At 35.7% G+C, this 23,771-nt stretch overlaps 1 protein-coding gene across 5 annotated transcripts in view; it reads left to right on the top strand.

The window, feature by feature from the left end:
- SMG7 (SMG7 nonsense mediated mRNA decay factor) overlaps nt 1–23,771 on the top strand; it is an 80,994-nt gene that overhangs the window by 32,833 nt on the left and 24,390 nt on the right. For 4 of the 5 annotated variants that reach the window (XM_053604607.1, XM_053604604.1, XM_053604606.1 and 1 more), the window contains exons 2-8: nt 5,067–5,098; nt 8,322–8,439; nt 10,060–10,192; nt 17,745–17,916; nt 19,198–19,269; nt 20,430–20,580; nt 20,933–21,068. In XM_053604607.1, the coding sequence (XP_053460582.1) occupies nt 5,067–5,098; nt 8,322–8,439; nt 10,060–10,192; nt 17,745–17,916; nt 19,198–19,269; nt 20,430–20,580; nt 20,933–21,068 (814 nt within the window). Of the gene's footprint in view, nt 1–5,066; nt 5,099–8,321; nt 8,440–8,642; nt 8,969–10,059; nt 10,193–17,744; nt 17,917–19,197; nt 19,270–20,429; nt 20,581–20,932; nt 21,069–23,771 lie in introns of those variants that run through there. The other variant, XM_053604605.1, reaches the window with a different exon arrangement.

Raw genomic sequence — 23,771 nt, 5'->3', positions numbered from 1 at the left:
CTCTCCACAGCCACGCCAGCATCTGCAGTTTTGAGATTTTGTGATGTGGGCCATTCTCACTGGGGTTAGATGATATCTCAGGGTTGTTTTGATTTGCATTTCTCTAATATATAGAGATGATGAACATTTTTTCATGTGTTTGTTAGCCATTCGTCTGTCGTCTTTAGAGAAAGTTCTATTCATGTCTCTTGCCCATTGATATAAGGGATTGTTGGCTTTTTTCATGTGGATTAATTTGAGTTCTCTATAGATCCTAGTTATCAAGCTTTTGTCTGATTGAAAATATGCAAATATCCTTTCCCATTGTGTAGGTTGTCTCTTTGCTTTGGTTATTGTGTCCTTAGCTGTACAGAAGCTTTTCAGTTTAATGAAGTCCCATTTGTTTATTTTTGTTGTTGTTGCAATTGCCATGGCAGTCTTCTTTATGAAGTCTTCCCCGAGGCCAATATCTTCCAGTGTTTTTCCTATGCTTTCTTTGAGGATTTTTATTGTTTCATGCCTTAAATTTAAGTCCTTTATCCATCTTGAATCAATTTTTGTGAGTGGGGAAAGGTGTGGGTCCAGTTTCAGTCTTTTACATGTAGACATCCAGTTCTCCCAACACCATTTATTGAATATGGAGTCTTTCCCCCAAGGTAAGTTCTTGTTTGGTTTATCAAAGATTAGGTGGTTGTAAGATGTTAGTTTCATTTCTTGGTGTTCAATTCGATTCCAAGTGTCTATGTCTCTGTTTTTGTGCCAGTACCATGCTGTCTTGACCACTATGGCTTTGTAGTACAGACTAAAATCTGGTATGCTGATGCCCCCAGCTTTATTTTTATTACTAAGAACTGCCTTAGCTATACGGGGTTTTTTCCGGTTCCATACAAAACGCAGAATCATTTTTTCCAAATCTTGAAAGTACGATGTAGGTACTTTGATAGGAATGGCATTGAATAGGTAGATTGCTTTGGGAAGTATAGACATTTTAACAATGTTGATTCTTCCCATCCATGAGCATGGTATGTTCTTCCATTTGTTAATATCCTCTGCTATTTCCTTTCTGAGGAGTTCATAGTTTTCTTTATAGAGGTCCTTCACCTCCTTCGTTAGGTATTTCATTTTCTTTGAGACTATGGTGAAGGGAGTTGTGTCCTTAATTAGCTTCTCATCTTGACTGTTATTGGTGTATACAAAGGCTACTGACTTGTGGACATTGATTTTATATCCTGAAACATTACTGTATTTTTTGATGACTTCTAGGAGTCTTGTGGTTGAGTCTTTGGGATTCTCTAAGTATAAGATCATGTCATCAGCAAAGAGGGAGAGTTTGACCTCCTCTGCTCCCATTTGGATTCCCTTTATTTCCTTGTCTTGCCTAATTGTATTGGCTAGAACTTCCAGCACTATGTTGAATAGTAAAGGTGACAGAGGACAACCTTGTCTGGTTCCAGTTCTAAGAGGAAAAGCTTTGAGTTTTACTCCATTCAGTAAAATATTGGCTGTGGGTTTGTCATAGATAGCTTCAGTCAGTTTTAGAAATGTGCCACCTATGCCTATACTCTTCAGTGTTCTAATTAGAAAAGGATGCTGGATTTTATCAAATGCTTTTTCTGCATCTATTGAGAGGATCATGTGATCTTTATTTTTGCCTCTGTTAATATGGTGGATAACGTTTATGGACTTGCGTATGTTAAACCAGCCTTGCATCCCTGGGATGAAGCCTACTTGATCATGATGAATGACTTTTTTGATGATAAGCTGTAATCTATTGGCTAGGATTTTGTTGAGAATTTTTGCGTCTATGTTCATGAGTGAGATTGGTCTGAAATTCTCCTTTTTGTTTGGGTCTTTTCCTGGTTTTGGTATCAGGGTGATGTTTGCTTCATAGAATGTGTTGGGGAAGATTCCTTCTTCCTCAGTTTTTTGGAATAATTTCTGCAGTACAGGATATAAGCTCTTCCTTGAAGGTTTTAGCTTTTCTATTTTTAGTAGAGACAGGATCTCACTCTTGCTCAGGCTGGTCTCAAACTCCTGAGCTCAAGCAGTCTACCCACCTCGGCCTTCCAGAGTGCAGATGTGAGCCCCCACTCCCAACCCAAAAGCATGGTGATTTTAATTCTTGGATTCTTAATTCATTCTTCATGTTGCTAACTATCTACCAAGAGAAAACATTTTAAAATTCTTGTCTCTCTGTATAAGCATTATCTATAAACTGTAGCGTTTATCTGTCGACGTGACTGTCTTTCACAAAACCAATAGGACAGTGAAAGTGTAGTATTTTTTTATCATATAAAATAATGAAATACCTATATTTGTGCTAATCTTTATTAAGGCATTTATATAAGATAATGTGTCCATTGATTTGATTTCTTGTCTATTGACATTATAACAAAAAGGAAAGGTCATAATTAAAAGAAGGGGAAGGATTTCTTTTGTGAGTTAATAACTGCTAACTTTATCCTCCCACCTATGTGAAGAATGTTTTGGACACAAAAAAGAGTTAGTGGATAACAGTATATAAGTCAGCCGTTTATAAAGAGTTTGCCAGTCCTGTCAAAAATCTAGCATGGCCTACAAGCATTAACTGTTCTGGATTATTTGAGGGTATATTTTTTAATATAGTCTTCTTTGTGACAAGATTAAGATAGTAACTTATAAAAACATCTGTACTCTTAAGACACTATTTTATTTTATTTTATTTTATTTTTTTGCAGTTTCTGGCTGGGGCTGGGTTTGAACCCACCACCTCTGGCATATGGGGCTGTCGCCCTACCCCTTTGAGCCGCAGGAGCCACCCTGAAGACACTATTGTTTGATTTCTCATAACTGTAATTTGGTTTGGGAACTTACAAACTATTTTATTTCTCATTCTTTCAATCAAGGCTGGGCCTTAGAGCAGGAGACAGCAAACACTTTCTGTAAAAGGGCTAGGTAGTAAATATTTTAAGCTTGGTGGACCATGTGTTTGCTGTCACAACTGTTCAGCTTTGCCCTTATAGCTGAAAGCAGCCATAGACAACATGGAAATGAATGGATGTGACTAAGGTGAAAGGAAATCTCATTGACAGACTGACCACTGCTTTAGACTATAAAATTTACTTCTTACGGTCTTTTTGATTAAAATTTCAGACACCATTTATTTCCTTTATGAATAAATCTTTTAATTTATGCTAGTAGATGTTAATGTTTAATCGATAGAGTACAAAACTGAACCTAGATAAGCCTATGTTAGCTTTTTATGTTACTGTAGTTGAAAGGAATAGAAAATGACTTGGACCTTGGAATCAGAACAGACTTTTTACCTAACTGTACCTGATTACTTCCTGACTATGGATAAATTTTTTATGTCTTGGAACTTTAATTTTTTCATTTATAAAATAGGAACAATTGTAGCTGTCTCCTTAGGGTTGTTACATTTTCCTTTTAACGATCTTTTTATAAATTCAATTTAGTAAGGTTAGTTTAGTTGTTAACTTGTGCTTCTTTCAGAACCTAGCAAAGACCAGCACAAAGATGTGCAAGTACCTCTATTCTTGTCATACTGAGCAATTCAAACTCCTAGACTTTCAAAATGCTTTAACATTTATGTCGGATAGTTTTTAAGACATTTTCCTATTTCTATTAATGTTTGAATTTTTAGTTTTACAGATTTTCTTGGGCAAATTATAGCATATTATTATAAAAATATGGAATAAATTTTGATCTTTATTAATAGAAGCCTGCTCTAGAATTTGTAAGAATCATAGTTTATCAACTGGCGAATAGCCCCTAGGAGAAGCAGGCTATAGAAAGTTCCTGTTATATACTCCATGTAATCTTTGATTGACTGGAAATTGGGTATTCAGTAGGTGCATGTTAGCATACCGAAATGGTACTCATCTTTATAAAACACATCTTGTTTGGAATGAGAAAACAACTGTTAGATGCATGATTCAAAGTCTAAGGTATTCTGTGTATACTCAAGTATGAAGTTTTAGCTGATATATGAAAGCATAGTAAAATATATCCTTTGTAACTTTGCAACTTGGGGACAGAATGAAAGGTCATTGAGACTATAAAATTTTGTAAGACACTTCAAAAGATTCCTCTGACAGCAGTAGGAGAGCAGAACAAAATGGGACAAGAGTGAAATAGAAAAAGTAATTTGATGGCTTTACAACAGTGCAGCCAAGGAATGATTATCACTTGAATGGGAATGGCTGAGGAAGAAATGAAGGGAAATCAACAGATTCAAGATATATTTAGTAGATAACTTTTTCTGGAAATGATAGATGTTAGGGGCTTAGGAGAATAATTGACTTCCAGGTTTTTGCCTTCCACAACTGGAAAACCATGATACATTTGCTAAGGTGAAAAAACATTAGAAAGAAAACTAAAGATGGGGGTTGGGGATGGGTCATAAATTCTGTTTTGGACCTTTTTAATACAGGCAAGTCTCAATGAATTTGAGAGACGGAAAAGAGGGCTCAGTTAGAGGGGAATGAGAGGCAGAAGGTTTTTAAATGACATATATAAATGCTGAAGAGAAGGGAGGATCCAATTTTGAAGTTTCAAAATTAAAGAGAGGTTAATCAAAAGAAAAATGCTTCAGAAAATCTAGAAAGAGCATACCAAAGTGGAATTTATTGGCCTTAAATGAGGTGTAAGTGGGAACTGTTTTCTCGGAGGTATGGCACTATCATTTGGGGTAATGAAGGGGAACAGGAATCAGTAGCTTGAGAGGAGTATAAATTTGAAATAGTTAAGGTGACCAGTGAATTGAGAAACATAGTAGAATTTCTGGCAGCATGAAGATACACTTTTTAATTTAATGAATATAATTTAAATATTAAATTTGTTTTGGAGGAAAACAGCAAGAAAGTGAACTCTACTTAGAAGAGGCCACTGATGATCCTCTAAACTTTTACGTATTTGGCATCAATTTGCCAAGACCTGGAGCTACCTGGGACATTATTTGCAGCACCTCAAATATACCTGCTATACAGCCTCGCTCTAGTATATTATTTCATTTAGCTTTTAGTGTTACTTGTGTTGTTGGTTAGGCCTATTTTGTTTCTAACTCATGTTCTTTTTTTCTCATCTAGGCAGGCAGAAGTCCTGAAGGCTGACATGACAGGTATTGGCTGGCTTGTTTTCTTTTTCACAACTATTAATAGAAGGATATTCTCATTCCTGTATTACTCTTAGCTCTAAATCCTGTTCTAGTTGCCAAAAGGGATGATAACTTGTTTTTAATACTTTGAATTCTCATTTAAATAACCTGTCAAGAATTTTATGTATGCTACACTGAATTGAATGTTACTTAATTTAATGAATCTATTTACTTAATTTTAATGAACTTACCAGTGATTTAACACACCAAAAAATAATTCATACCCCATATAAACCTAAGTATCTTATGATATCAGATCAGTATCTTCCTGGGAAAATGTTCTTTTCCTATTTATAATTACCAAAACTGGAGTAGTAGGTAAACCTTCAGAAGAAGTAGTTCTAGGAAAACTCTACTGAACATCCTTGAAGTTGAGTGAGCTCCCTTGCTGCCTTACTTTCTTTTCTCCCGTATCTTTGTGGCTTGAATAGTAGCTGAGGTCTTTTTGGAAGAATAACTATTGAACTTAGCCACTGAAAGGAGATGATTTTTACTCCAAAATTAGGAAATACATGGTAATGATTATATAGTCATCAGTATGCCTTCCATTATAATGTATGCTAAATGTAAGAGGAATATATGATAATGGATATTATAATTTTTAAAGAATTTAGTTCTGAAGTGAAATTTATGAAGAATTATTAAATTATTGTGGTAACCAACACACGTGTCAAGGTTTATAATTGAAGAGGACTGTTCAGATGTCTTTTTCTTAACTCTGGTATCCCAGGCTAATGTTCTAAGATATCATGGGTATATACATTATCAACTTGTTCAAGGAAAAAGACAAAGAAAATACAAATAAGAAAGCTTACTATAGATTTACTTAGTTAACACCTAAATTTTTTCCATTATTAACAGATTATCATCATCATCTGTGTTGTGTGTGTCAGTGTTAGCTCTGAGCTACTCTTGAATTGTCATTGAAAGCATATGCATTCCAAGCATGGTGGCATGTACCTATAGTCCCAACTACTTGGGAGGCTGAGGAGGGAGGATCATTTGAGCTCCAATAAAGCCATCGCAGTGAGCTATGATGGTGCCACTGCACTCTGGCCTAGCCACAGAGTGAGATCTCATCTCTCTAAAAAAGAGAGAGAATGAAAGCATGTTCTGTATTGTGTGACAGAAGCAATGCACGGAGCAACATTAAGCTGTCTGTGCCATTTACTTTTTCTTAAGTATTGAACATCCTTAGTAAGTAGTCTTAGGGTTTGACTCGAATAGGGGACCATAGGCTGCCCAGGAACTTTAAGATATTAAATCTACTCATTTAAATGATGGTCTGTCTGATAGGTAAGACTTGATTTCTTACAGTTCCCTTTCTTGCCAATGATGAGTTGAAACGTTGAATAAGTCTATAAATCTATTATTTAGTGATTAAAAACTTAGTAAGGGACCATGAATTGATAATAGACTGTTCTAGCCAGCAAACTCTTGGGAGCCCTAACTCACATATCCAGGAGATTCTCTTGCAGAATAGGATTGTGATGACTATAGACACTATAGACTATAGATTCTATAGACATTATAGAATTGCAAACCTAAAGAACAGTGAAGATTATGCTGTTGTGCAGCAGCAGAACTCCTAACTGCAACCAAATAGTCTAACTAGTTACTAGAAGTATATAATTGAAAAGTCTGTTTTTAAGTTATTCCACTAAGGCAGTTTACTATCAATTATGCACTCAAGCCCAGTAATCAGAAAGGCTAACAGGCCTTACAGGACTTTGGCAGACTTGTGTGGCCCCAATTTTACATTATTTATAGTTGTATACATTACAGATAGCCTGACCTCCTGATTTCATCCTATACTCAGTATCTCATTTGGCTTTTTTTTTTTGGCCGGGGCTGTGTTTGAACCCGCCACCTCCGGCATATGGGACCGGCGCCCTACTCCTTGAGCCACAGGCGCCGCCCTCATTTGGCTTTTTGATCAGTTTAATCTCAATGTCTAACCAGTCCTTCTTTACATTAAATAACAAGTGTGGATTGCTCACAAAAGCGTCTTGGAAAGCAGTCTGCCATTCATTAAAATGCCGTATTTTGCTGGGTAAAATGCATTCCTGTATATAATGTGCACCCATGTTTTTTCCCCAAACTTTCAGGAAAATACCCCTTGATTTTCCAGCTGGCTCTCCACTAAGACTAACAAACCTGGGGAGGCTAGCACACCCCTGGCAAACATGCAGATCACCCTCTGTGAAGGCTGCTCTTTCGCTCTCTCTCAGGAGTCCTTACCTCCCTACCATGTTGGGGGCTGTGACCTACAGGTTGGGAGCTTCTGAGGCCGCTCAGCCTATGGGCAGCCAGGGGGGTCCCTGGGGCCTATGTGGGGCTCCCAGTACCCTCTTTGCAACTGGGATTTGGGCCTCAGTGCTCACCCAACACAACTGCACCCCTCCTCATCAGCCCCACCAACGCCCCCTCCCCTGATTGCAGCACTTGGTGGAGGCCTGCTCCAGCCTGCTTCCACCAGATCCCAAATCCTCCTGGACTGGGATCCTCCCAGTGCACTCCCAGTATACTCAGCAAGCCCAGGCAGGAGGTCCACCACTCCCAAGCCATACTACCCATGTATAATGTGTACCCTTAATTTTTCTCTCAAAAATTCAGGCTAAAAGGTGGCCATCATACAGCAAAATACAATAATGCTCACTGTGATGGCTTTATTGGAGCAACAGCAGAATATTCAAGCAACTGCTGGGTGGTGAGCTGACTTAGAATTCTGTAAGGATATTTGTGGGAATGATTCAAAAGAAAAAGAAGAAAGCTTCTTCGGAAAAAGAGATACAGTTAATCAGAATAAACAGACCAACTTGGCAGTCTGTTATTTCAGATGGAGTGACTTACTATGTGGCATATGACTTTCTATGATGTGAATAGGTAGAAATTTAGAATGAAACCAAAGGGCCAACCATTCTTTTTTTTTTTTAGCCATTTTCATTTTATGATTCCAAAGCTGAAAACACAGAAGCATTTTAAACCAAATTTGGTCATTAGCCAAAAGGTGAAAGTCATAATTTGAAATGTAGTGATAAGAAATTTCTGCAGTAGTCTATGGAATATACTTAAAGCACATTTTGCTTTAGGGAATAGAGAAGGAAGGAATCTTTGGTGTGGTCTAATGGTTTTATCTGTCCGTCTATCTATCTATCTACTGTAATGTTTGTGTTTTGTTACTCAGATTCTAAGCTGGGTCCAGCTGAAGTCTGGACATCCAGGCAAGCTCTGCAGGACCTGTATCAGAAAATGCTAGTTACCGATTTGGAATATGCTTTAGACAAGAAAGTAGAACAGGATCTGTAAGTATTACCACTTGGGATGTCCCTGTGAGATCAACAGCTTCACCAAGACTTTAAAATAGTTTGGTTGGTTATATGTTTTTTTAACCATATTTCAGAGTAAGCTTTTTCAATGGAGTGAAATTCTAATATTTGGTATTATTTCAGATACAATTTTTGGAGGTAAGAGGAGAAATGTTTAGAATTGAATCTTATTAAGGTCATTAAGGCAGCTCTTTTATAGCATATCAGGAAAATAACTATACCTCAAATGCTAAGAATATTTTAATTCTTTGTATGCAGGCTTATGTTTAAGCCATGGTTTAAAAAATTCGAGAGTGGGCTTTAGAAAAATCTTTCTTTGGTAAATTTGATACTATGAATTTCTTGGACAGGAAGATTTATTTGCATTCTAAGGAAAATTCTTCTTTTTAGTTAAATAGCATTTCCTTTTTCTTCCCCAGTAAAACTAAAGAAAGATTTTGTGTATTTAGACTATTCCACTTGTTCTTTCTATGAGAGGTGAAATGGCAGATGACCAGATTCCGAAGTGAGTAAATAAATGTGTTTTGTGCTTGGAACAGACATTAGCTTAATAGAAATTTAAGTCAGTTAAGAGTATTCTATCTAGTAATACCCATTACCCTAAGTTGTGCAGAAGTTCAGGTTTTCCTATCTTTCACACCTTTCTTAAATACTTTATATTTTTAGGAAATCTAGTAATAGAGCTAAGTCATGACCAGTCAAAATCCTTATCCTGTGATATTAGAGCCAAGGATAAGATGTCATCAAAAATGCTGTAGGAGTGATTGCCCTCCTGAATCATTAAAAACTTCCTGTGCTCTAGAGCCTCAAAAATTGATGTTGATAAAGAATTAGGTACTTTCCAGGTAGGTTGTAAACCCTTCATCTGTGTTTGCTGCTTTTATCCAGCCAGTAATATCTTCACTTTATCTTAGTTCTTCTCTCCCCACCCACTCCCAACCCTTCACCATAACTGATTTTAAACTGATTTCTTTATGTTATTTGATTAATGAAAGACATTTTATAACACAATTTTGGCATGCCATATTTCATCATTGTGTTGTTACTTATTTTAAATTGGCAAAGTTGAAATGTGGCTTATATTTCAAGCTCTAAAGAAAATGTTAATCACAAGAGAAATACATAAAACTCTTAAGTAGAAATGGAATGGATGCTGTTGGAAATAGCTTTTACAGAAATAAGGAATATGCTTAATATTTACAAAAATCTATCCCTCCCCTCCCCCCGTGCTTGTCACTTAGTTAGGGTATAGTCCATTATTTTTGGCACAATGTGTGGAAATTTGTTAATACCTATTTTTACTTTGATCTTGCCACTGTATAGACTCTTAACTCTAGCTTTAAAAGATTAACAGCTGAAGAAAAATGTTCTGATTATTTGAACATTTGTTAAATGTTCTACAGTTGGATTCTGCTACATGTCTAATCTTGTTCAAAGGGGATCATGAAGTTATTTAAATAAATGAGTAACTTTAATGCAGGTTCACTGTTGAGTGTAGTATAATTATAACAAACAGTTCTTTCTTGTTCTCAGGGGGACCAGTGTCTGCCCCAGTGAGTCACTGCTATACCAAATAGAATTACATTTTGTTTTCAGCTGGAATCACGCCTTTAAGAATCAGATCACAACACTACAAGGCCAGGCAAAGAATCGAGCAAACCCGAATCGGAGTGAAGTTCAGGCAAATCTTTCTCTGTTCCTAGAGGCAGCTAGTGGCTTCTATACTCAGGTGAGTTTTGCATTGTATAACAATTTTTCTAATATTAATACTAAATAATCTGGTCTTTGTACATATCTTTTGTTCAAGTTAATACTATGTATAACTACTATGTGGGCCATGTAGGAGTTCATCACCTATAATCTCAAATGAATATAAATGTCCCAAATTGTTTACCCTTAAGACCTTTAAGAAAAGAAAGGTTCTGTTCTTTAAAAGGTCAATATTTTGGCTTAAACATTGGAGGTTTAATTATATGAATAGAAAAAGAATAGTGAGAGCGAAGCCTTAGTGAAATAGCAGAAGTAGTTAGAAGTGGTATAAGACCAAATGCAAATCTGTAAGTGTGAGTATAGCCATTATCAAAGTAACAGCTATATTCTGCCAAATAAGAAATAGTTAAAATTTGTAGTGTCAAGTGAGTTTTCATGGTATTTATACAGTGGAATTTATCTGGATTTGAAAGGTTATTAAACTACCTAAGAAATGGAATAGCTTTTCCTCAGTTTGAATAAGCTGTTTGTCATCCTCAGAAGCTTTCCTTTAGTCCCATCCTGATATAAATTCTAAATCAGGCAAGATAAAGGAATAAATAAATTTTAATTTCAATCATGGAATTTTCTTTAAAATTCTCAGAAAAATTCTTCAGAATATTTTCATTTTATCCATTTGTCATAGCATTTATAAGTTAATAAAATTTTCATATTTAGATTAACATCTTATGTTAAGACAAGGTTTTGAGGATCTTACCCTAAAAGAAATCTTGAACATTTCTCCGTATAGTGTTTCTTGACTATTGCTACCTGTATTTTGGCTTCATTTTGGTTTTACTATTTCTTTGAAGAAAAAGAAAAGAATTTCTGTGTTGAAAGATATCAAACATAATCTTATAGACATTATTTATGTTTTACTTAGACTAAAACGGTCATCACAGTTCACCATTTAGCAGTGTAGGTTGGTACTTCTGCAGAGGAGATACTTCTGTAGAGAGTGATTGTTGTGCCACTAACCAATCCTCAAAACAGGTGTTAAAGGCTCGGTGCCCGTAGCACAGTGGTTATGGCGCCAGCCACATGCACCAAGGCTAGCGGGTTCAAACCCAGCCTGGGCCAGCTAAACAATGACAACTGCAACAAAAAAATAGCCGGGCATTGTGGTAAGCATTGTGGCATTGTGGCCTGTATTCCCATCTACTTGGGAGGCTGAGGCAAGAGAATTGCTTAAGCCCAAGAGTTGGGGGTTGCTGTGAGTTGTGATGCCACGGCACTCTATGGAAGGCCACATAGTGAGACTCCGTCTCAAACAAACAAACAAAAAAACAGGTGTTAAAGATTAATTCATTTTGCAAGTAGCCTACTGTTTATAAGATACAATACTCTATACTAAAGCTATAAAACAACTAAGGCAAAATCTTCACCTTGAAGGAAATATCCAGTCTAAATGAAATGGATGTATTAATAGATACATTTTTTTAAAAATCATGATTAATTCTTTATTTTTATTTATTTATGTATTTTTTTTGCAGTTTTTGGCTGGGGCCAGGTTTGAACCCGGTATATGGGGCCGGCACCCTACTCCTTGAGCCACAGGCACCACCCTACATTTTTATTTTTTGATTATAAAAATAATACATACTAGCTTTAAGAAATTTGAGAATTACAAAAGGACCAAAAAAGAAAATTTATTAATTTTCCCATTCAGGATAAATTACAACTTAATATATATCCTTTTAGTCTTTTTATACTTTTTTAGATAGTTAAGAGCACACTGTATATCCAGTCTCGGATCTGCTTTATGAACATAATGCAAGTTTTTCCTGGTTAAACAGTTTGATTATCATCTTTGTGTATGAAGCATTTTCTTTAATACTGGATTATTTCCTGAGGACCAGTTCTTCAATTTGAAATCATTAGATGAGGAAAAGTTTAAACACTGTTGATAGATATTATTGTTTCTGCAAAAGGTCGTTATTTGTAACATTTTTTCACTAGTTTCTACTGTTGTCTTTTCATTTTAGAGTTTTTTGAAGTATGGACATTATCAGGGATTTGTTTTACAATAAATTCTTTTCCTTTGTTCACAGATCAATTGATGTTTAATAATTAGGAAAATAATCACATTTAAAGGAACAAAGTAGATATTATAATTTAAATCTTAACACTTGAAAACAATACCAATGTCCTATAATAGAGTAATAGTTAAATAAATTATGGTATAACTGTAAAATGGAAGCATGAAACTATTACAACTTATATTCATGATTTCTTTTAGTTGAGAAAATTGTGTTATTAAATAGTGAAAAATAATACATTACATTATATAATTTAGCTTTATGTTAACTGTGTAGTCTTAGTTCAGTGAGATATTAACAAAAGTGGTATCTCCCCTGCCCCCCACCCCCCATCAGTGCTTTCAGCTATGCTCTGTTGAATTCCCGGATTCCCATGATTAGATTCTGTAACATTCTGGTTGCTTTCAGCATTTGAAGTGTAGTCCAGTTTTAAAACTTCATTTTTAAAATGTCTGATTCAGATCTCTGTCCTTTCCCTTATGAATGGAAGCTAGACTGGGATTGTGACTGACGTGGGAGCAGTAGGAGGAAGGTGGCACAGCTGGCTCTTCTGGAGGGAGAAAGGTTCTTCTTCCTGTGGTACTTTTTTTTTTTTTTTGGCCGGGTCTGGGTTTGACCTGCCACCTCCGGCATATGGGACCGGTGCCCTACTCCTTGAGCCACAGGCGCTGCCCATCCTGTGGTACATTTTTATAGTAGCCATTCTATAGATTGGTTTGTCATCTTGAAAAATGGTTCTTAACTCCTTTATGATGTGACACACAGGTGACACATTTCCAAGAGTTTAACTAGACATTGGTAAATCAAAGCAAATTTGCAAGTAAGTAAAGCACAAGAGTCATTATTTTTATGAGGGGGCATGATATTTGTAAAAAACACACACATAGATGAGTAATAAAATCATTTAAATGACTCACAAATGGTTTTATAAGGGAAAATATATGAGTAATTTAATTTTAAAATTAACTTTGAAATTCTTAAAGTAAGCACTGATTCTCTCCTATTTGCATTGCACAGGCAGTGGTTGAGCAAATCTGATAATTGTAGAATAAGCATGAATAAACTTATTTATTCATACATTATGACAATTCAGACTTTTCAGATTTCAACTTTTATGGGACTTTTCACTTGCCATTTTTACATTGTCTTAATTTGATAATTCAGTTAATGGTGTTACTAATAATAATGTTACACACATCTTTCTTCATTACACACAATGCTGATTTAGCCACCAAGTTGAGGAAGGAAATAAATTCCAGATCAGTGTATGACCTTATAGTGTAAGATAAGTTTTGAATTTTAATCCTAAGTATAATTGCAAGCCTTTGGAGAGCAAACAAGGGCTTGACGTGATTATATTTGCATCTTGAAAAGATAACTCTGGATATGAGCATCAGTAATGAATGCTAGTTAGGATGCTACTGTACTGAAAAGAAGTGGATAGAAGTGTGGCCAATAAGATTTATTCTGACGGGATTAGATTAGGTTTGTGCCAGTTGAATGGTTGTATCATTTACTTAGATGGGGAACGTTAGGGGGAAACCAACTTTGTCTGTTAAGTTAGATGTCCATTGGACATCATAGTAGAGATGTCAAGTAGGTAATTGGATAAAAAAGTTTGGAGCCTAGTGGAAAGATGAGAGCCAGGGTAAATATTATGATTACAGTAAAAAAATCCTGACTTAGATTGCTTTCAGCGTTTCAGTCAGATGAGAGCGGATTTAGCATAAGTTACCATTGTGGTAGGAGAAGATTACAGAGAGAGGTCCCTCAGAAGCTGAGAGCATAGCATTTCAATAGGAGGGAGGCAGTGATCAACCCTGTTGAGTGCTGCTAGGAAGTCAAGTAAGATTTAAAATGTGACCAATTAGATTTGATAACGTGGAAGTTATTAATGAGTACCATATTTCTTCATTTCCAAAACATTTTAAAAAATATTTTAACATTTGTGAAATAGGGGGTAAGTTTATAATAGATGGCAAGTCACCATGTAATTAGTGAATATTTTTTCCTCTGAGTATTGTGTTAAATAATGGTTCATCTTAGAATTTATGGTATCCTTGGATTTGATGAAATATAACTTCAGGAGAACAATAAGATTGGATAGATTCCAATATGATTGGAATGGATTGAGAAGAAGCTGATATGTGGTTATCTACAGTCACATTTTCTGTGAATATGGCTTACTTCTTAGCTATCATTTTGTTAACCAGTTAAAACATGATGCTGTAAGCAGAACCAATTTTTTTTTTTTTCTTGGTGGGGGAAGACAAAGTCTCACTTTGTCACTCTTGGTATCATAGCTCACAGTGCCTTGGTATTATAGCTCACAGCAGCAATCTCAAACTCTTGGACTCAAGCGATCCTCCTGCCTCAGTCTCCCAAGTATCTGGGACTAAAGGCACCTACCACAATACCTGACTATTATTTTAGAGACGGGGTCTTGCTCTTGCTCAGGCTGGTCTCTAACTCTTGAGCTCAAGCAGTCCACCTGCCTCAGCCTCCAGAGTGAGAACCAATTTTCTGGTCAAAGTAAAGACAAAACATTCTGCCATTCTGCTGTTGGGTTAGTTTTTGTTTTTGTTTGTTTTTAACATTGAAGAGCAGAGCAATAGTCTTTATTCTAAGAAAAGGGGAGCCAAAAAGAAAGTATTATCATTAAGTTTCTGTATAGTCCAAAGGTGATATTCTGTACCTTTGTAGTTAATCCTTCATTTTTGCCATAGAGAATAGAGGTGAGGAGATATGGAATAAAAGATCACTTAATAAATAGGGACTCATAAACTCTTCTAATAACTGCTGTATAGCTAATTGTGACTGAGCACGTCTCTGACTTCTGTGGCACTTAGCTTTCTCATTGTGAGAATAGAGTGAACAAATGCTCATAGATTGTCTTTCCAGTTTTACAGTTCTATGATTGGAGTTTGGGAAGAACAAGGGGCATTAATTATAAAGCTGTAGTCTTAGCCTTAGGAGTATCTCCTGTTCAGTACTTGTATAATGAAGTAACTTAACTTCTTGTCAGTTACCCATCTAGATTTAGGAAACTACTACCTCACTAAAGCACGTCAGGGTCAGCGTACATAAAATAAAAGTGGGATATAGTTTTGTTTAACTTATGAAACATCTGTTTCTCTTCTTAGGTTCTGTCTTGTTATGGCCTCTGTAGCATCTAGAGCCGTCTTTCCCAGAATCCTTGAAGCTTTTTTGTCTGATACCTCCACTTAAACTCCTGGTTCAGGCAGAAATTTTATTAGAAGACATTCTACATGATGTTCCAACCATGTTTGATTTACTGTTTTCACCTTGCTAGATATTCAGTCTTGCCTAGTTTTCCAATCTTTTCTTTCAGTACCTAGTGAATTCTTGGTCTTCTCATGTTTCTTTTTGCCATCTCCCACAGCCTTTTTTTCTCCTCCATTTTTACTCCTTTCTTGTACTTTGTGCCTTTTCTGCTTCTTAACTCTAATCATTTAGGGCATTAACTTGTTGACACAGTTTTATGTCTGCAAATATCTTGCCCTTTACAGGTAGAAATAAAGATGAAGTGGATACTTCCTGTGCTTGATGAGAAAGGATGTGCAGAGTCTATATTCAGTTATGAAAGTGGTTTTTATCTTAGGGTATCTCATTTTATATTTTGAATTCTGTATGTGTTATAAAGAGCTGTGATAGAATCAAGGTATTTTTAATTCTGTAACCTTAGTCAAATCACTTGATTATTTCTGCTGCCTTTATATCTTCATATGAAAAATGCATTTCATACCTACATATACTATATTCCTGCTAATTTATAACAAGGATAAAGTGAGACAAATGTATCAAATAACCTAGGGAATGAAGTTACTATAAACATAGACTATTCTGTTGGCTTATGCTGTGTATCATGTTTTCTCTCTCCCTCCCTTTTCTTCTTTTCTCTTTATCCTCTCCATATACCTTTACCCTTTTCCTTATTCTTTTTGTGTCTGACTTGCTCATTTGGCTACAAGCTTTTTAGGATACAGATTTTCTTACTCATTTTTGTATCTCTGACTTATATGTCTGAAATAGTAGCCAAATATTTGAACGAATATAATAATATTTGAATATGTCTGTAAATAAATATTGGAATAAATTAGAATATACTGTGAAAAACTATGTGGAAGCCAAGAATTAACCCCTTGGCAAGCAAGATGGGAGGAGAAAAGCATTTTAATGAGGGAAACTGAAAAGGAATGGGTTGGAGAAATAGAAGTAGAAAAGCTCAGTGATCAACCATAAGCAGCTGTTTAAAGTACAGCAGAGCGGTCCAATAAAGTGACAACTAAAAATTGTCCGTTGTGTTTGGCTATTAAGTAACTGATAGTTTCAGTAGAGTGGTGGTAGATGTTGGGGTGAGAAGAGAAATTTGAAGGTTGCTAGATAGGAATCTAGGGTCAAGGGAGAGGGTTTTAGTGGTGTTTTGTTTTTTGCTTTCGTTTTCTGAGGGAAAACACTTGAAATGTATAGATCACAGGAAAGAAGCATAAGAGGCTGAAAGTAGAGAGAGATTCTGGCGGAGACTGGAAGAAGATAACTGGCAGGAGACAGAAAAAAAGGAATATCAGGCAGGTATGAGCAGAGAGGTTAGCTCTGACTAGGAGGAAGAGCCCCTCAGACTGTAAAATAGGAAAGAGAGGAAATCAGAATGGGTGATCTAGATAAGGTTTGTAGTACTTTGAAGTTTATTATGTTTGAAAAGAGTTGTCATATATCTTAAGAAAAGAAATCTCAAGAAATTGCAAATGTCTAATCAATACCTTGGCTTGCATTTAAGTCTAAATTGTAACCAACCAGTCTTTAATAGTTTTTGGGTGTTGCTGAGAGTAGATAGATAATTTCATGGAATTTCTTGCTTATCTTTGCTTGCTGAATTGCCTGAAACTCCTATTTGGGTAAATAATCTCTTTTTAAAATGCTGGTGTTCCTTTTAAATGCACATCATAGATTGCTGTAATACTTGAGAATTCAAAAGATAGGACTTAGAATGAATGATACTAGTTAGACTATGAATGGTTACCATATAATTTTCATACAGGTGGGGTACAGTGGCTCATGCCTATAATCCTAGCACTTGGGGAGGCCAAGGCAGGAAGATCACCTGAGGCCAGGAATTTGAGATAAGCCTGAGCAACAGAGTGATACCTCATCTCTACAAAAAAAAAAAAAAAAACTAGGCATAATGCCATGCTTATAGTCCTGGCTACTAAGGAGGCTAAGGTAGGGCAATCACTTGAGCCCAGAAGTTTTAGGTTACAGCAAGCTATGATTGCACCATTACACTCTAGCCCAGGTAATAGAGGAAGTCTCTATCTCAGAATAATAATAGTAATTTTCATATAGTTTTACTCAGGTCTAAGCAGTGTTTGATACTAGGTAGATACCTCACACTGTACAAACATTTCTGTTAGAGTACTTCTGACTTACAGGTTGTGACTTATTACTAAATCTTGTTCATTTTTTTTCTTTTAGTTATTACAAGAACTGTGTACAGTGTTTAATGTAGATTTACCATGCCGTGTGAAGTCTTCCCAATTGGGAATTATCAGCAATAAACAGACGCATACCAGCGCCATAGTGAAGCCACAGTCTAGCTCTTGTTCCTATATCTGCCAGCACTGCCTCGTCCACCTTGGAGACATTGGTGAGCCTTTGATCGGGAGGAATTGATAATACTTCTGCTCTTTTCTTTGGAGTAATCATGGAAGGAAACTCTTCCTTTATGCTAAACATGCACAAAAAATTTATAAAATGTATTTTAGGGAACTAAGAATTTCTCAATATTTTGTGATTGGCAGGGGATCTTGAAAGAAGTTAACTCTTATATTAAGATTTAACTTTTATTTAAGAGAATTGCTTAAGCCCAAGAATTTGAGGTTGCTGTGAGCTGTGATGCCATGGCACTCTACCGAGGGTAACATAGTAAAACTGTGTTTAACTCAAAAAAACCCAACCTTTTATTCAGACTTTATGTAAATGTAGGCAAATAAATAGCAAAAATATAATCAAGTCTAAATTTTCAAAGTGGTGCCATAATATTTTCTAAATTAAATGTATCCACGTTTTTTAAAATAAATGGGGTATATAAATTACTCCTTCTGAAGCTAGATTGCTTACTTTCCTTCTTACCAATACACTGTAAGCTCACTTTTAGTTTTGCTTCCTTTTTAAAGTTAAATTTTCATTTCCATTATATATATTTTATCTCGGAATAATATATAACTTATTTATTCTTGTTCATTCCTTTAAGGTGACCTAAAAAGGTTGTGAAACAAATTAACTATAGGATTATGTTTTGCTGGTCCTCCAATAACAAGGAATGGAGAACGTTGCTGCTTTTAAGTTTAAAGTTTTTAGGTTTCTTAATGTCAAATCGGTGACTCCAGGAGAGGAGGGGGTTCAAAGTAAGCAGTGAGTTCAGCAGGGACAGTCAGTGATAGTATGTTTAGATTGTTTTTGCCTTAAATGTAATTTTTCCACACGCATACTTAATATTGCAGTAGATATGAGGGATTCTTCAAAATCACATTATAAAATATTGAAAAAGCAATATATAATTTTCAGATCATATTGTATAGTGGTTTTTATTTTGTTTTGTTTTTAAGTGCCATATAACTCACCCCTTCTTGTGGGCCGGCTCCAGGTCACCAGCATAGTCCATAGTGGGAGCTGGTGATGCATGACACTGGAGGACCTGAAAATGGGGGCTAGGTAAGCTTTAAAATTGGTTACATGCTGGATGTCCATAACAGGGAAGGCCGATGGACACCTCACACATAATCCTATAGTTAATTTGTTTTAAAGGCTTTTCTGTCTTTAATGATCTTAAAATAACTTCAATGAATTTAAAGAAAACTAGCTGTTTTGGAAATACTCTCCTACTGGATTTCTTTTTGTTTTTAAACTAAATTTTTTTTCTTCTTAGCTCGATACAGAAACCAGACCAGCCAGGCAGAGTCCTACTATAGGCATGCAGCTCAGCTTGTCCCCTCCAATGGTGAGTGGACCTGTCAACCTTAGGTTGAACATGACACTTCGTTCTTTATAGCAATATGGCAAATAACTTGAGACTCACCATTCAAATTTTATGAAAGCAATAAATACTGAGTTTTGGTATTGTGCATCATTTTTCCTTGTAACTGTACATTTTGTGTAACCCAAAATGACCTCTCCCCCCTTTTTTACAAATAAGATTACTTTTATTTTCAGTAAAACAGTATAAATAGACTTTTTCTTAATTCAATCTAATATTGTTTCTACAACTCTTACATCCTAATTACTTATAGTATAATTATTTCTTTAAATACTACTCTTTTCCTCCTAGAAAAATGATGTGTTATCTAAAAGTGCTTTTGTCTTTTGATGGCCCTAAAATAGGTATTAGCAGTGATTCTAAAGTAATTACAGGGCCGGGCGCAATGGCTCATGCCTATAATCCCAGCACTTGGGAAGCCGAGGCGGGTGGATTTTTGAGCTCATGAGTTCAAGACTAGCCTGAGCAAGAACGAGACCCCATCTCTAAAAAATAGCCAGGCGTTACGGTGGGCGCCTGTAGTGCCAGCTACTTAGGAGGCTAAGGCAAGAGGATCACTTGAACCCAACAGCTGTGAGCTAACACATCACGGTACTCTACTGAGGGTCTGAGAGTGACCAAGTGAGACTCGGTCTCAAACAAACAAACATGCAAAACAAATAAAGTAATTACAGTAGATGTTTGATGATATAAATCTTTTTTTTTTAAGCCACATTGAAATTCCTTTAGACTCTATCAACTAAAGCAGGGACAACAGTTTGACCACACTATTCATTTCAAATTGTCTATCACTACTTTCACGATATAATAGTAGAGTTGAGTAGTTGTGATAGAGACCTTTAGCCCATAAAGTTCAAAATGCTATCTAGCTTTTCTGAAGACTTACTTGAACTTGTAGTGCTCTCCACCCTAATTATAAGACATTTTAACTTAGGTAAAATAGTATGTACCATCACTGAAGTGTGTTGTTTTACATTATATTAATTTATAATGAGGTAATCATAAGATTTGTCTTATAAAATAGTCTCCATTGTTAATTTGAGGATTTAAAAACTGATCATTGGTACTCTGATAGCAAGACTGTTGTTCTTCAGTTACTTTAGAATCTTCACTTTTTCCTATAGGTCAGCCTTACAATCAGTTGGCTATCTTAGCTTCTTCCAAAGGAGACCATCTGACCACAATTTTCTACTACTGCAGAAGCATTGCTGTGAAGTTCCCTTTCCCAGCTGCCTCCACCAATCTACAAAAAGCACTTTCTAAAGCACTGGAAAGGTAAGATTGACCTTTTTCCAAGAGGATTTTGTTTAACCTAAACCCTTAAGCTTTTATATTTTTGTTTATAGGAAATAATGGCCAGTTATCTGTGTTTCTCTTATTTCTAAACATATAGATATAATAGTTTTGTGTATATTTACTGAATTTCCAACCAGAGTATGATTTGTTTCCAGTAAAAGAGACGAGCTGCTGAATACTGACTTATCTGAATGTGTTGCAGTTCAAAAGTTAGATGCAGAATCTTCTTGTGTATCAGGTGCTCAAATAACATGTTTTTGCAAGCCAATGCCTTGAAATGGTTTTAGCTATTTTACTGCTGAAGATTTATGGAAATTTTTTTTCATTTCAGCCGGGATGAGGTGAAAACCAAGTGGGGTATTTCTGACTTCATCAAGGCCTTTATTAAATTCCACGGTCACGTATACCTGAGTAAGAGCTTGGAAAAGTTGAGCCCTCTTCGAGAAAAATTGGAAGAACAATTTAAGGTTAGATTTCAAAAACAAAGAATTTTTATCTCATTTAGATCAGGAGTCATAAGATTTAGAGGAAACTGACTCCTAGTTTTTATGTCATTACTTAACTATGAACTATTAATAAAAATTAAATTTGAAGCATATAAAATTATTTTTTTTCTTTTTAAAAAGTTTTTATTCAGATTACTATGGTGTTATATACAAGGTTAGGTTACATACATTGCTTGTAAAGTTAGAGACCAAGGTTGCATATGACATTCTTACATGTAACATCCCTTCAATTTAAACTGAGATACAATACATAGGCACATATAAAGCAGAACAGTATAGCCAGTATTTTCACTGACTAGCTGCCATTTGGCAGAAAGTATTAAAGTAGGAAAAAAGGTAATAACTCCTCAGTTTTGGAAGTACTACTTTTGATGGTTTTTGCCTTCTTAGATATGATTCTGTTACTTAATAAATGGCTGTTCAGCAAACCAAGCTCATTATTTTTATTGTGCTTTTATCCATTAGAATTTGTGGTAATTGGAAGAAAAGGAATAAGAATTTCATTCACAAGGAAAATGCTTTACTAATTTGTGTAAGGAGATAAAATTAACTTTTGTTCTATTTCTATATACGAAAGTAATCTTTTGTTAATGTATTAAAGCAGCAGTTTAAACATAATATGTTATATAAAATAAGGAGAGACTCAAAATTGAGTATTACCTGTATTTTAAATTCATTTAGTCAAGAAATACTTGTCTGTTGTATATTAGTCACTGTTTTAGGCACTGGGATCAACAATAAGCAAGATAGTCTCAAAAGAACATTTCATATCTCTTGGTTATTTCTGGGTATCTATATGCTGAGGTATTTTTAAGTTGTTACTTTCTATGTTTTAAGAGCTTATAATTATAATAGTTTGTTTTAAAATTAGCTTTTAGAATCCCCTGCTATTTACTGTTTCTTAGTGCCCTGTTTAAACTTAGCCCATTATCTATCATTTACGGGATTGGATGTGTGAACGAAATAGCTTACTTTTTAATGTCCTAGGGTATTCAGCCTGGGAGAAAACAAGCAAATCTAAATAGTTTCATAGTAAGTATTCAGATATATGAAGGATTATTTGATTGAAAAATAAAAAACCAGATTCCTGAGGTCAGAACTAAAATCTTAAATTTTCGGTCAAAATACATAGTGGGTTGCTGGGAGAATCTGTGGATTTTTCTTTTCTTTTCTTTTTTTTTTTTTGGAGAGTTGGATTGACAGCCATGTTTCTTGGTCGGTTTAGGTACAGTCCAACTAAATAAATAGCAGGGGGTTGGGATAGATGACCTCTTGAGATTGCTTCTAGCTCTGATCCATGAAAGCCATACACTCTAATTGGTTGGGTGGTAGGCAGGGTTTCTACCTTAATGAACTCTTCACTTTGTAAGTTATTCTAGTCTAGAATCTAGTCAGTTTTGTCTTTGGTTCAACCTGAAACACTAATATTTTCTTCAAATATGTATTTATTTGAAGTTAACAAATATATGCTTTTAAGTATCATTCTAACACTGTGAAGATCATAGAATGAGGCAGATCTATTTGAAACCTTATTTAGTGTGAAGTAGAAGAGCATTGTTGGAGTGAAATTTTAGCATAGTGGGGTAAGTTTCCAAAAGTATTTCATAGAACAAGTAGCTGATTAGTACAATACACATGTATACTTCAGTGCATCTAGCCAGCATTCCTTAGCTAGTAAGGAGAAATGTTTGACAATTTGAGGTCCACTGAAGGATTTAAGGCCTGGCATCTAGGAATTGAGATGCAAAGTGTTTTGTATCTATTAAATGTGTACTGTTAGTGGTATTTAATTTAATATATCCCTTAGCTACAGTTGAAAATATAAGTAGCAAAAACTTGTCAGTTCTAATCTGATTTTATTCCCCAGGAGGTCCTCTTACTATATAAAACAATTTAAATTTTATGAAATTACAACTGAATAATTTCATGTTTACTTCTAAAGGTACAGGTTATTCATTCATTAAGAATTTATTATGCTGGGCGGCGCCTGTGGCTCAGTCAGTAAGGCGCCGGCCCCATATGCCGAGGGTGGTGGGTTCAAACCCAGCCCCGGCCAAACTGCAACCAAAAAATAGCCGGGCATTGTGGCGGGCGCCTGTAGTCCCAGCTATTCGGGAGGCTGAGGCAAGAGAATCGCTTGGGCCCGGGAGTTGGAGGTTGCTGTGAGCTGGGTGAGGCCACTGCACTCTACCGAAGGCCATAAAGTGAGACTCTGTCTCTACAAAAAAAAAAAAAAAAAAGAATTTATTATGCTTACTATGTACCATGTACTTTTCTAGACTATTAGAGATATAGAAGAAAATAAGGCAAAGTCTGTACCTTCAGGAACTTCCATTATCTTGTGTTAATACTAGGCAGTCTTTAGGCCGGGCGTGGTGGCTCATGCCTGTAATCCTAGCACTCTGGGAGGCCAAGGCGGGTGGTTTGCCCTGAGACCAGCCTGTGCCAGAGTGAAACCCTGTCTCTACAAAAAAAAAGCTGGGTGTTGTGGCAGGCGCCTGTAGTCCCAGCTACTTGGAAGGCTGAGGCAAGAGAATCGCTTAAGCGTAAGAGTTGGAAGTTGCTGTGAGCTCTGATGCCACGGTACTCTACCGAGGGCCACAAAGGGAGACTCTCTCAATTTAAAAATAAATAAATAAATACATAAGAAAATTAAAAAAAAAA

The sequence above is a fragment of the Nycticebus coucang genome, chromosome 10, assembly GCF_027406575.1.
Source record: "Nycticebus coucang isolate mNycCou1 chromosome 10, mNycCou1.pri, whole genome shotgun sequence".
Taxonomy (NCBI): Eukaryota; Metazoa; Chordata; class Mammalia; order Primates; family Lorisidae; genus Nycticebus; species Nycticebus coucang.
Note: the sequence above shows the minus strand (reverse complement) of the source record. Positions and strands in the feature narration are given on the sequence as shown.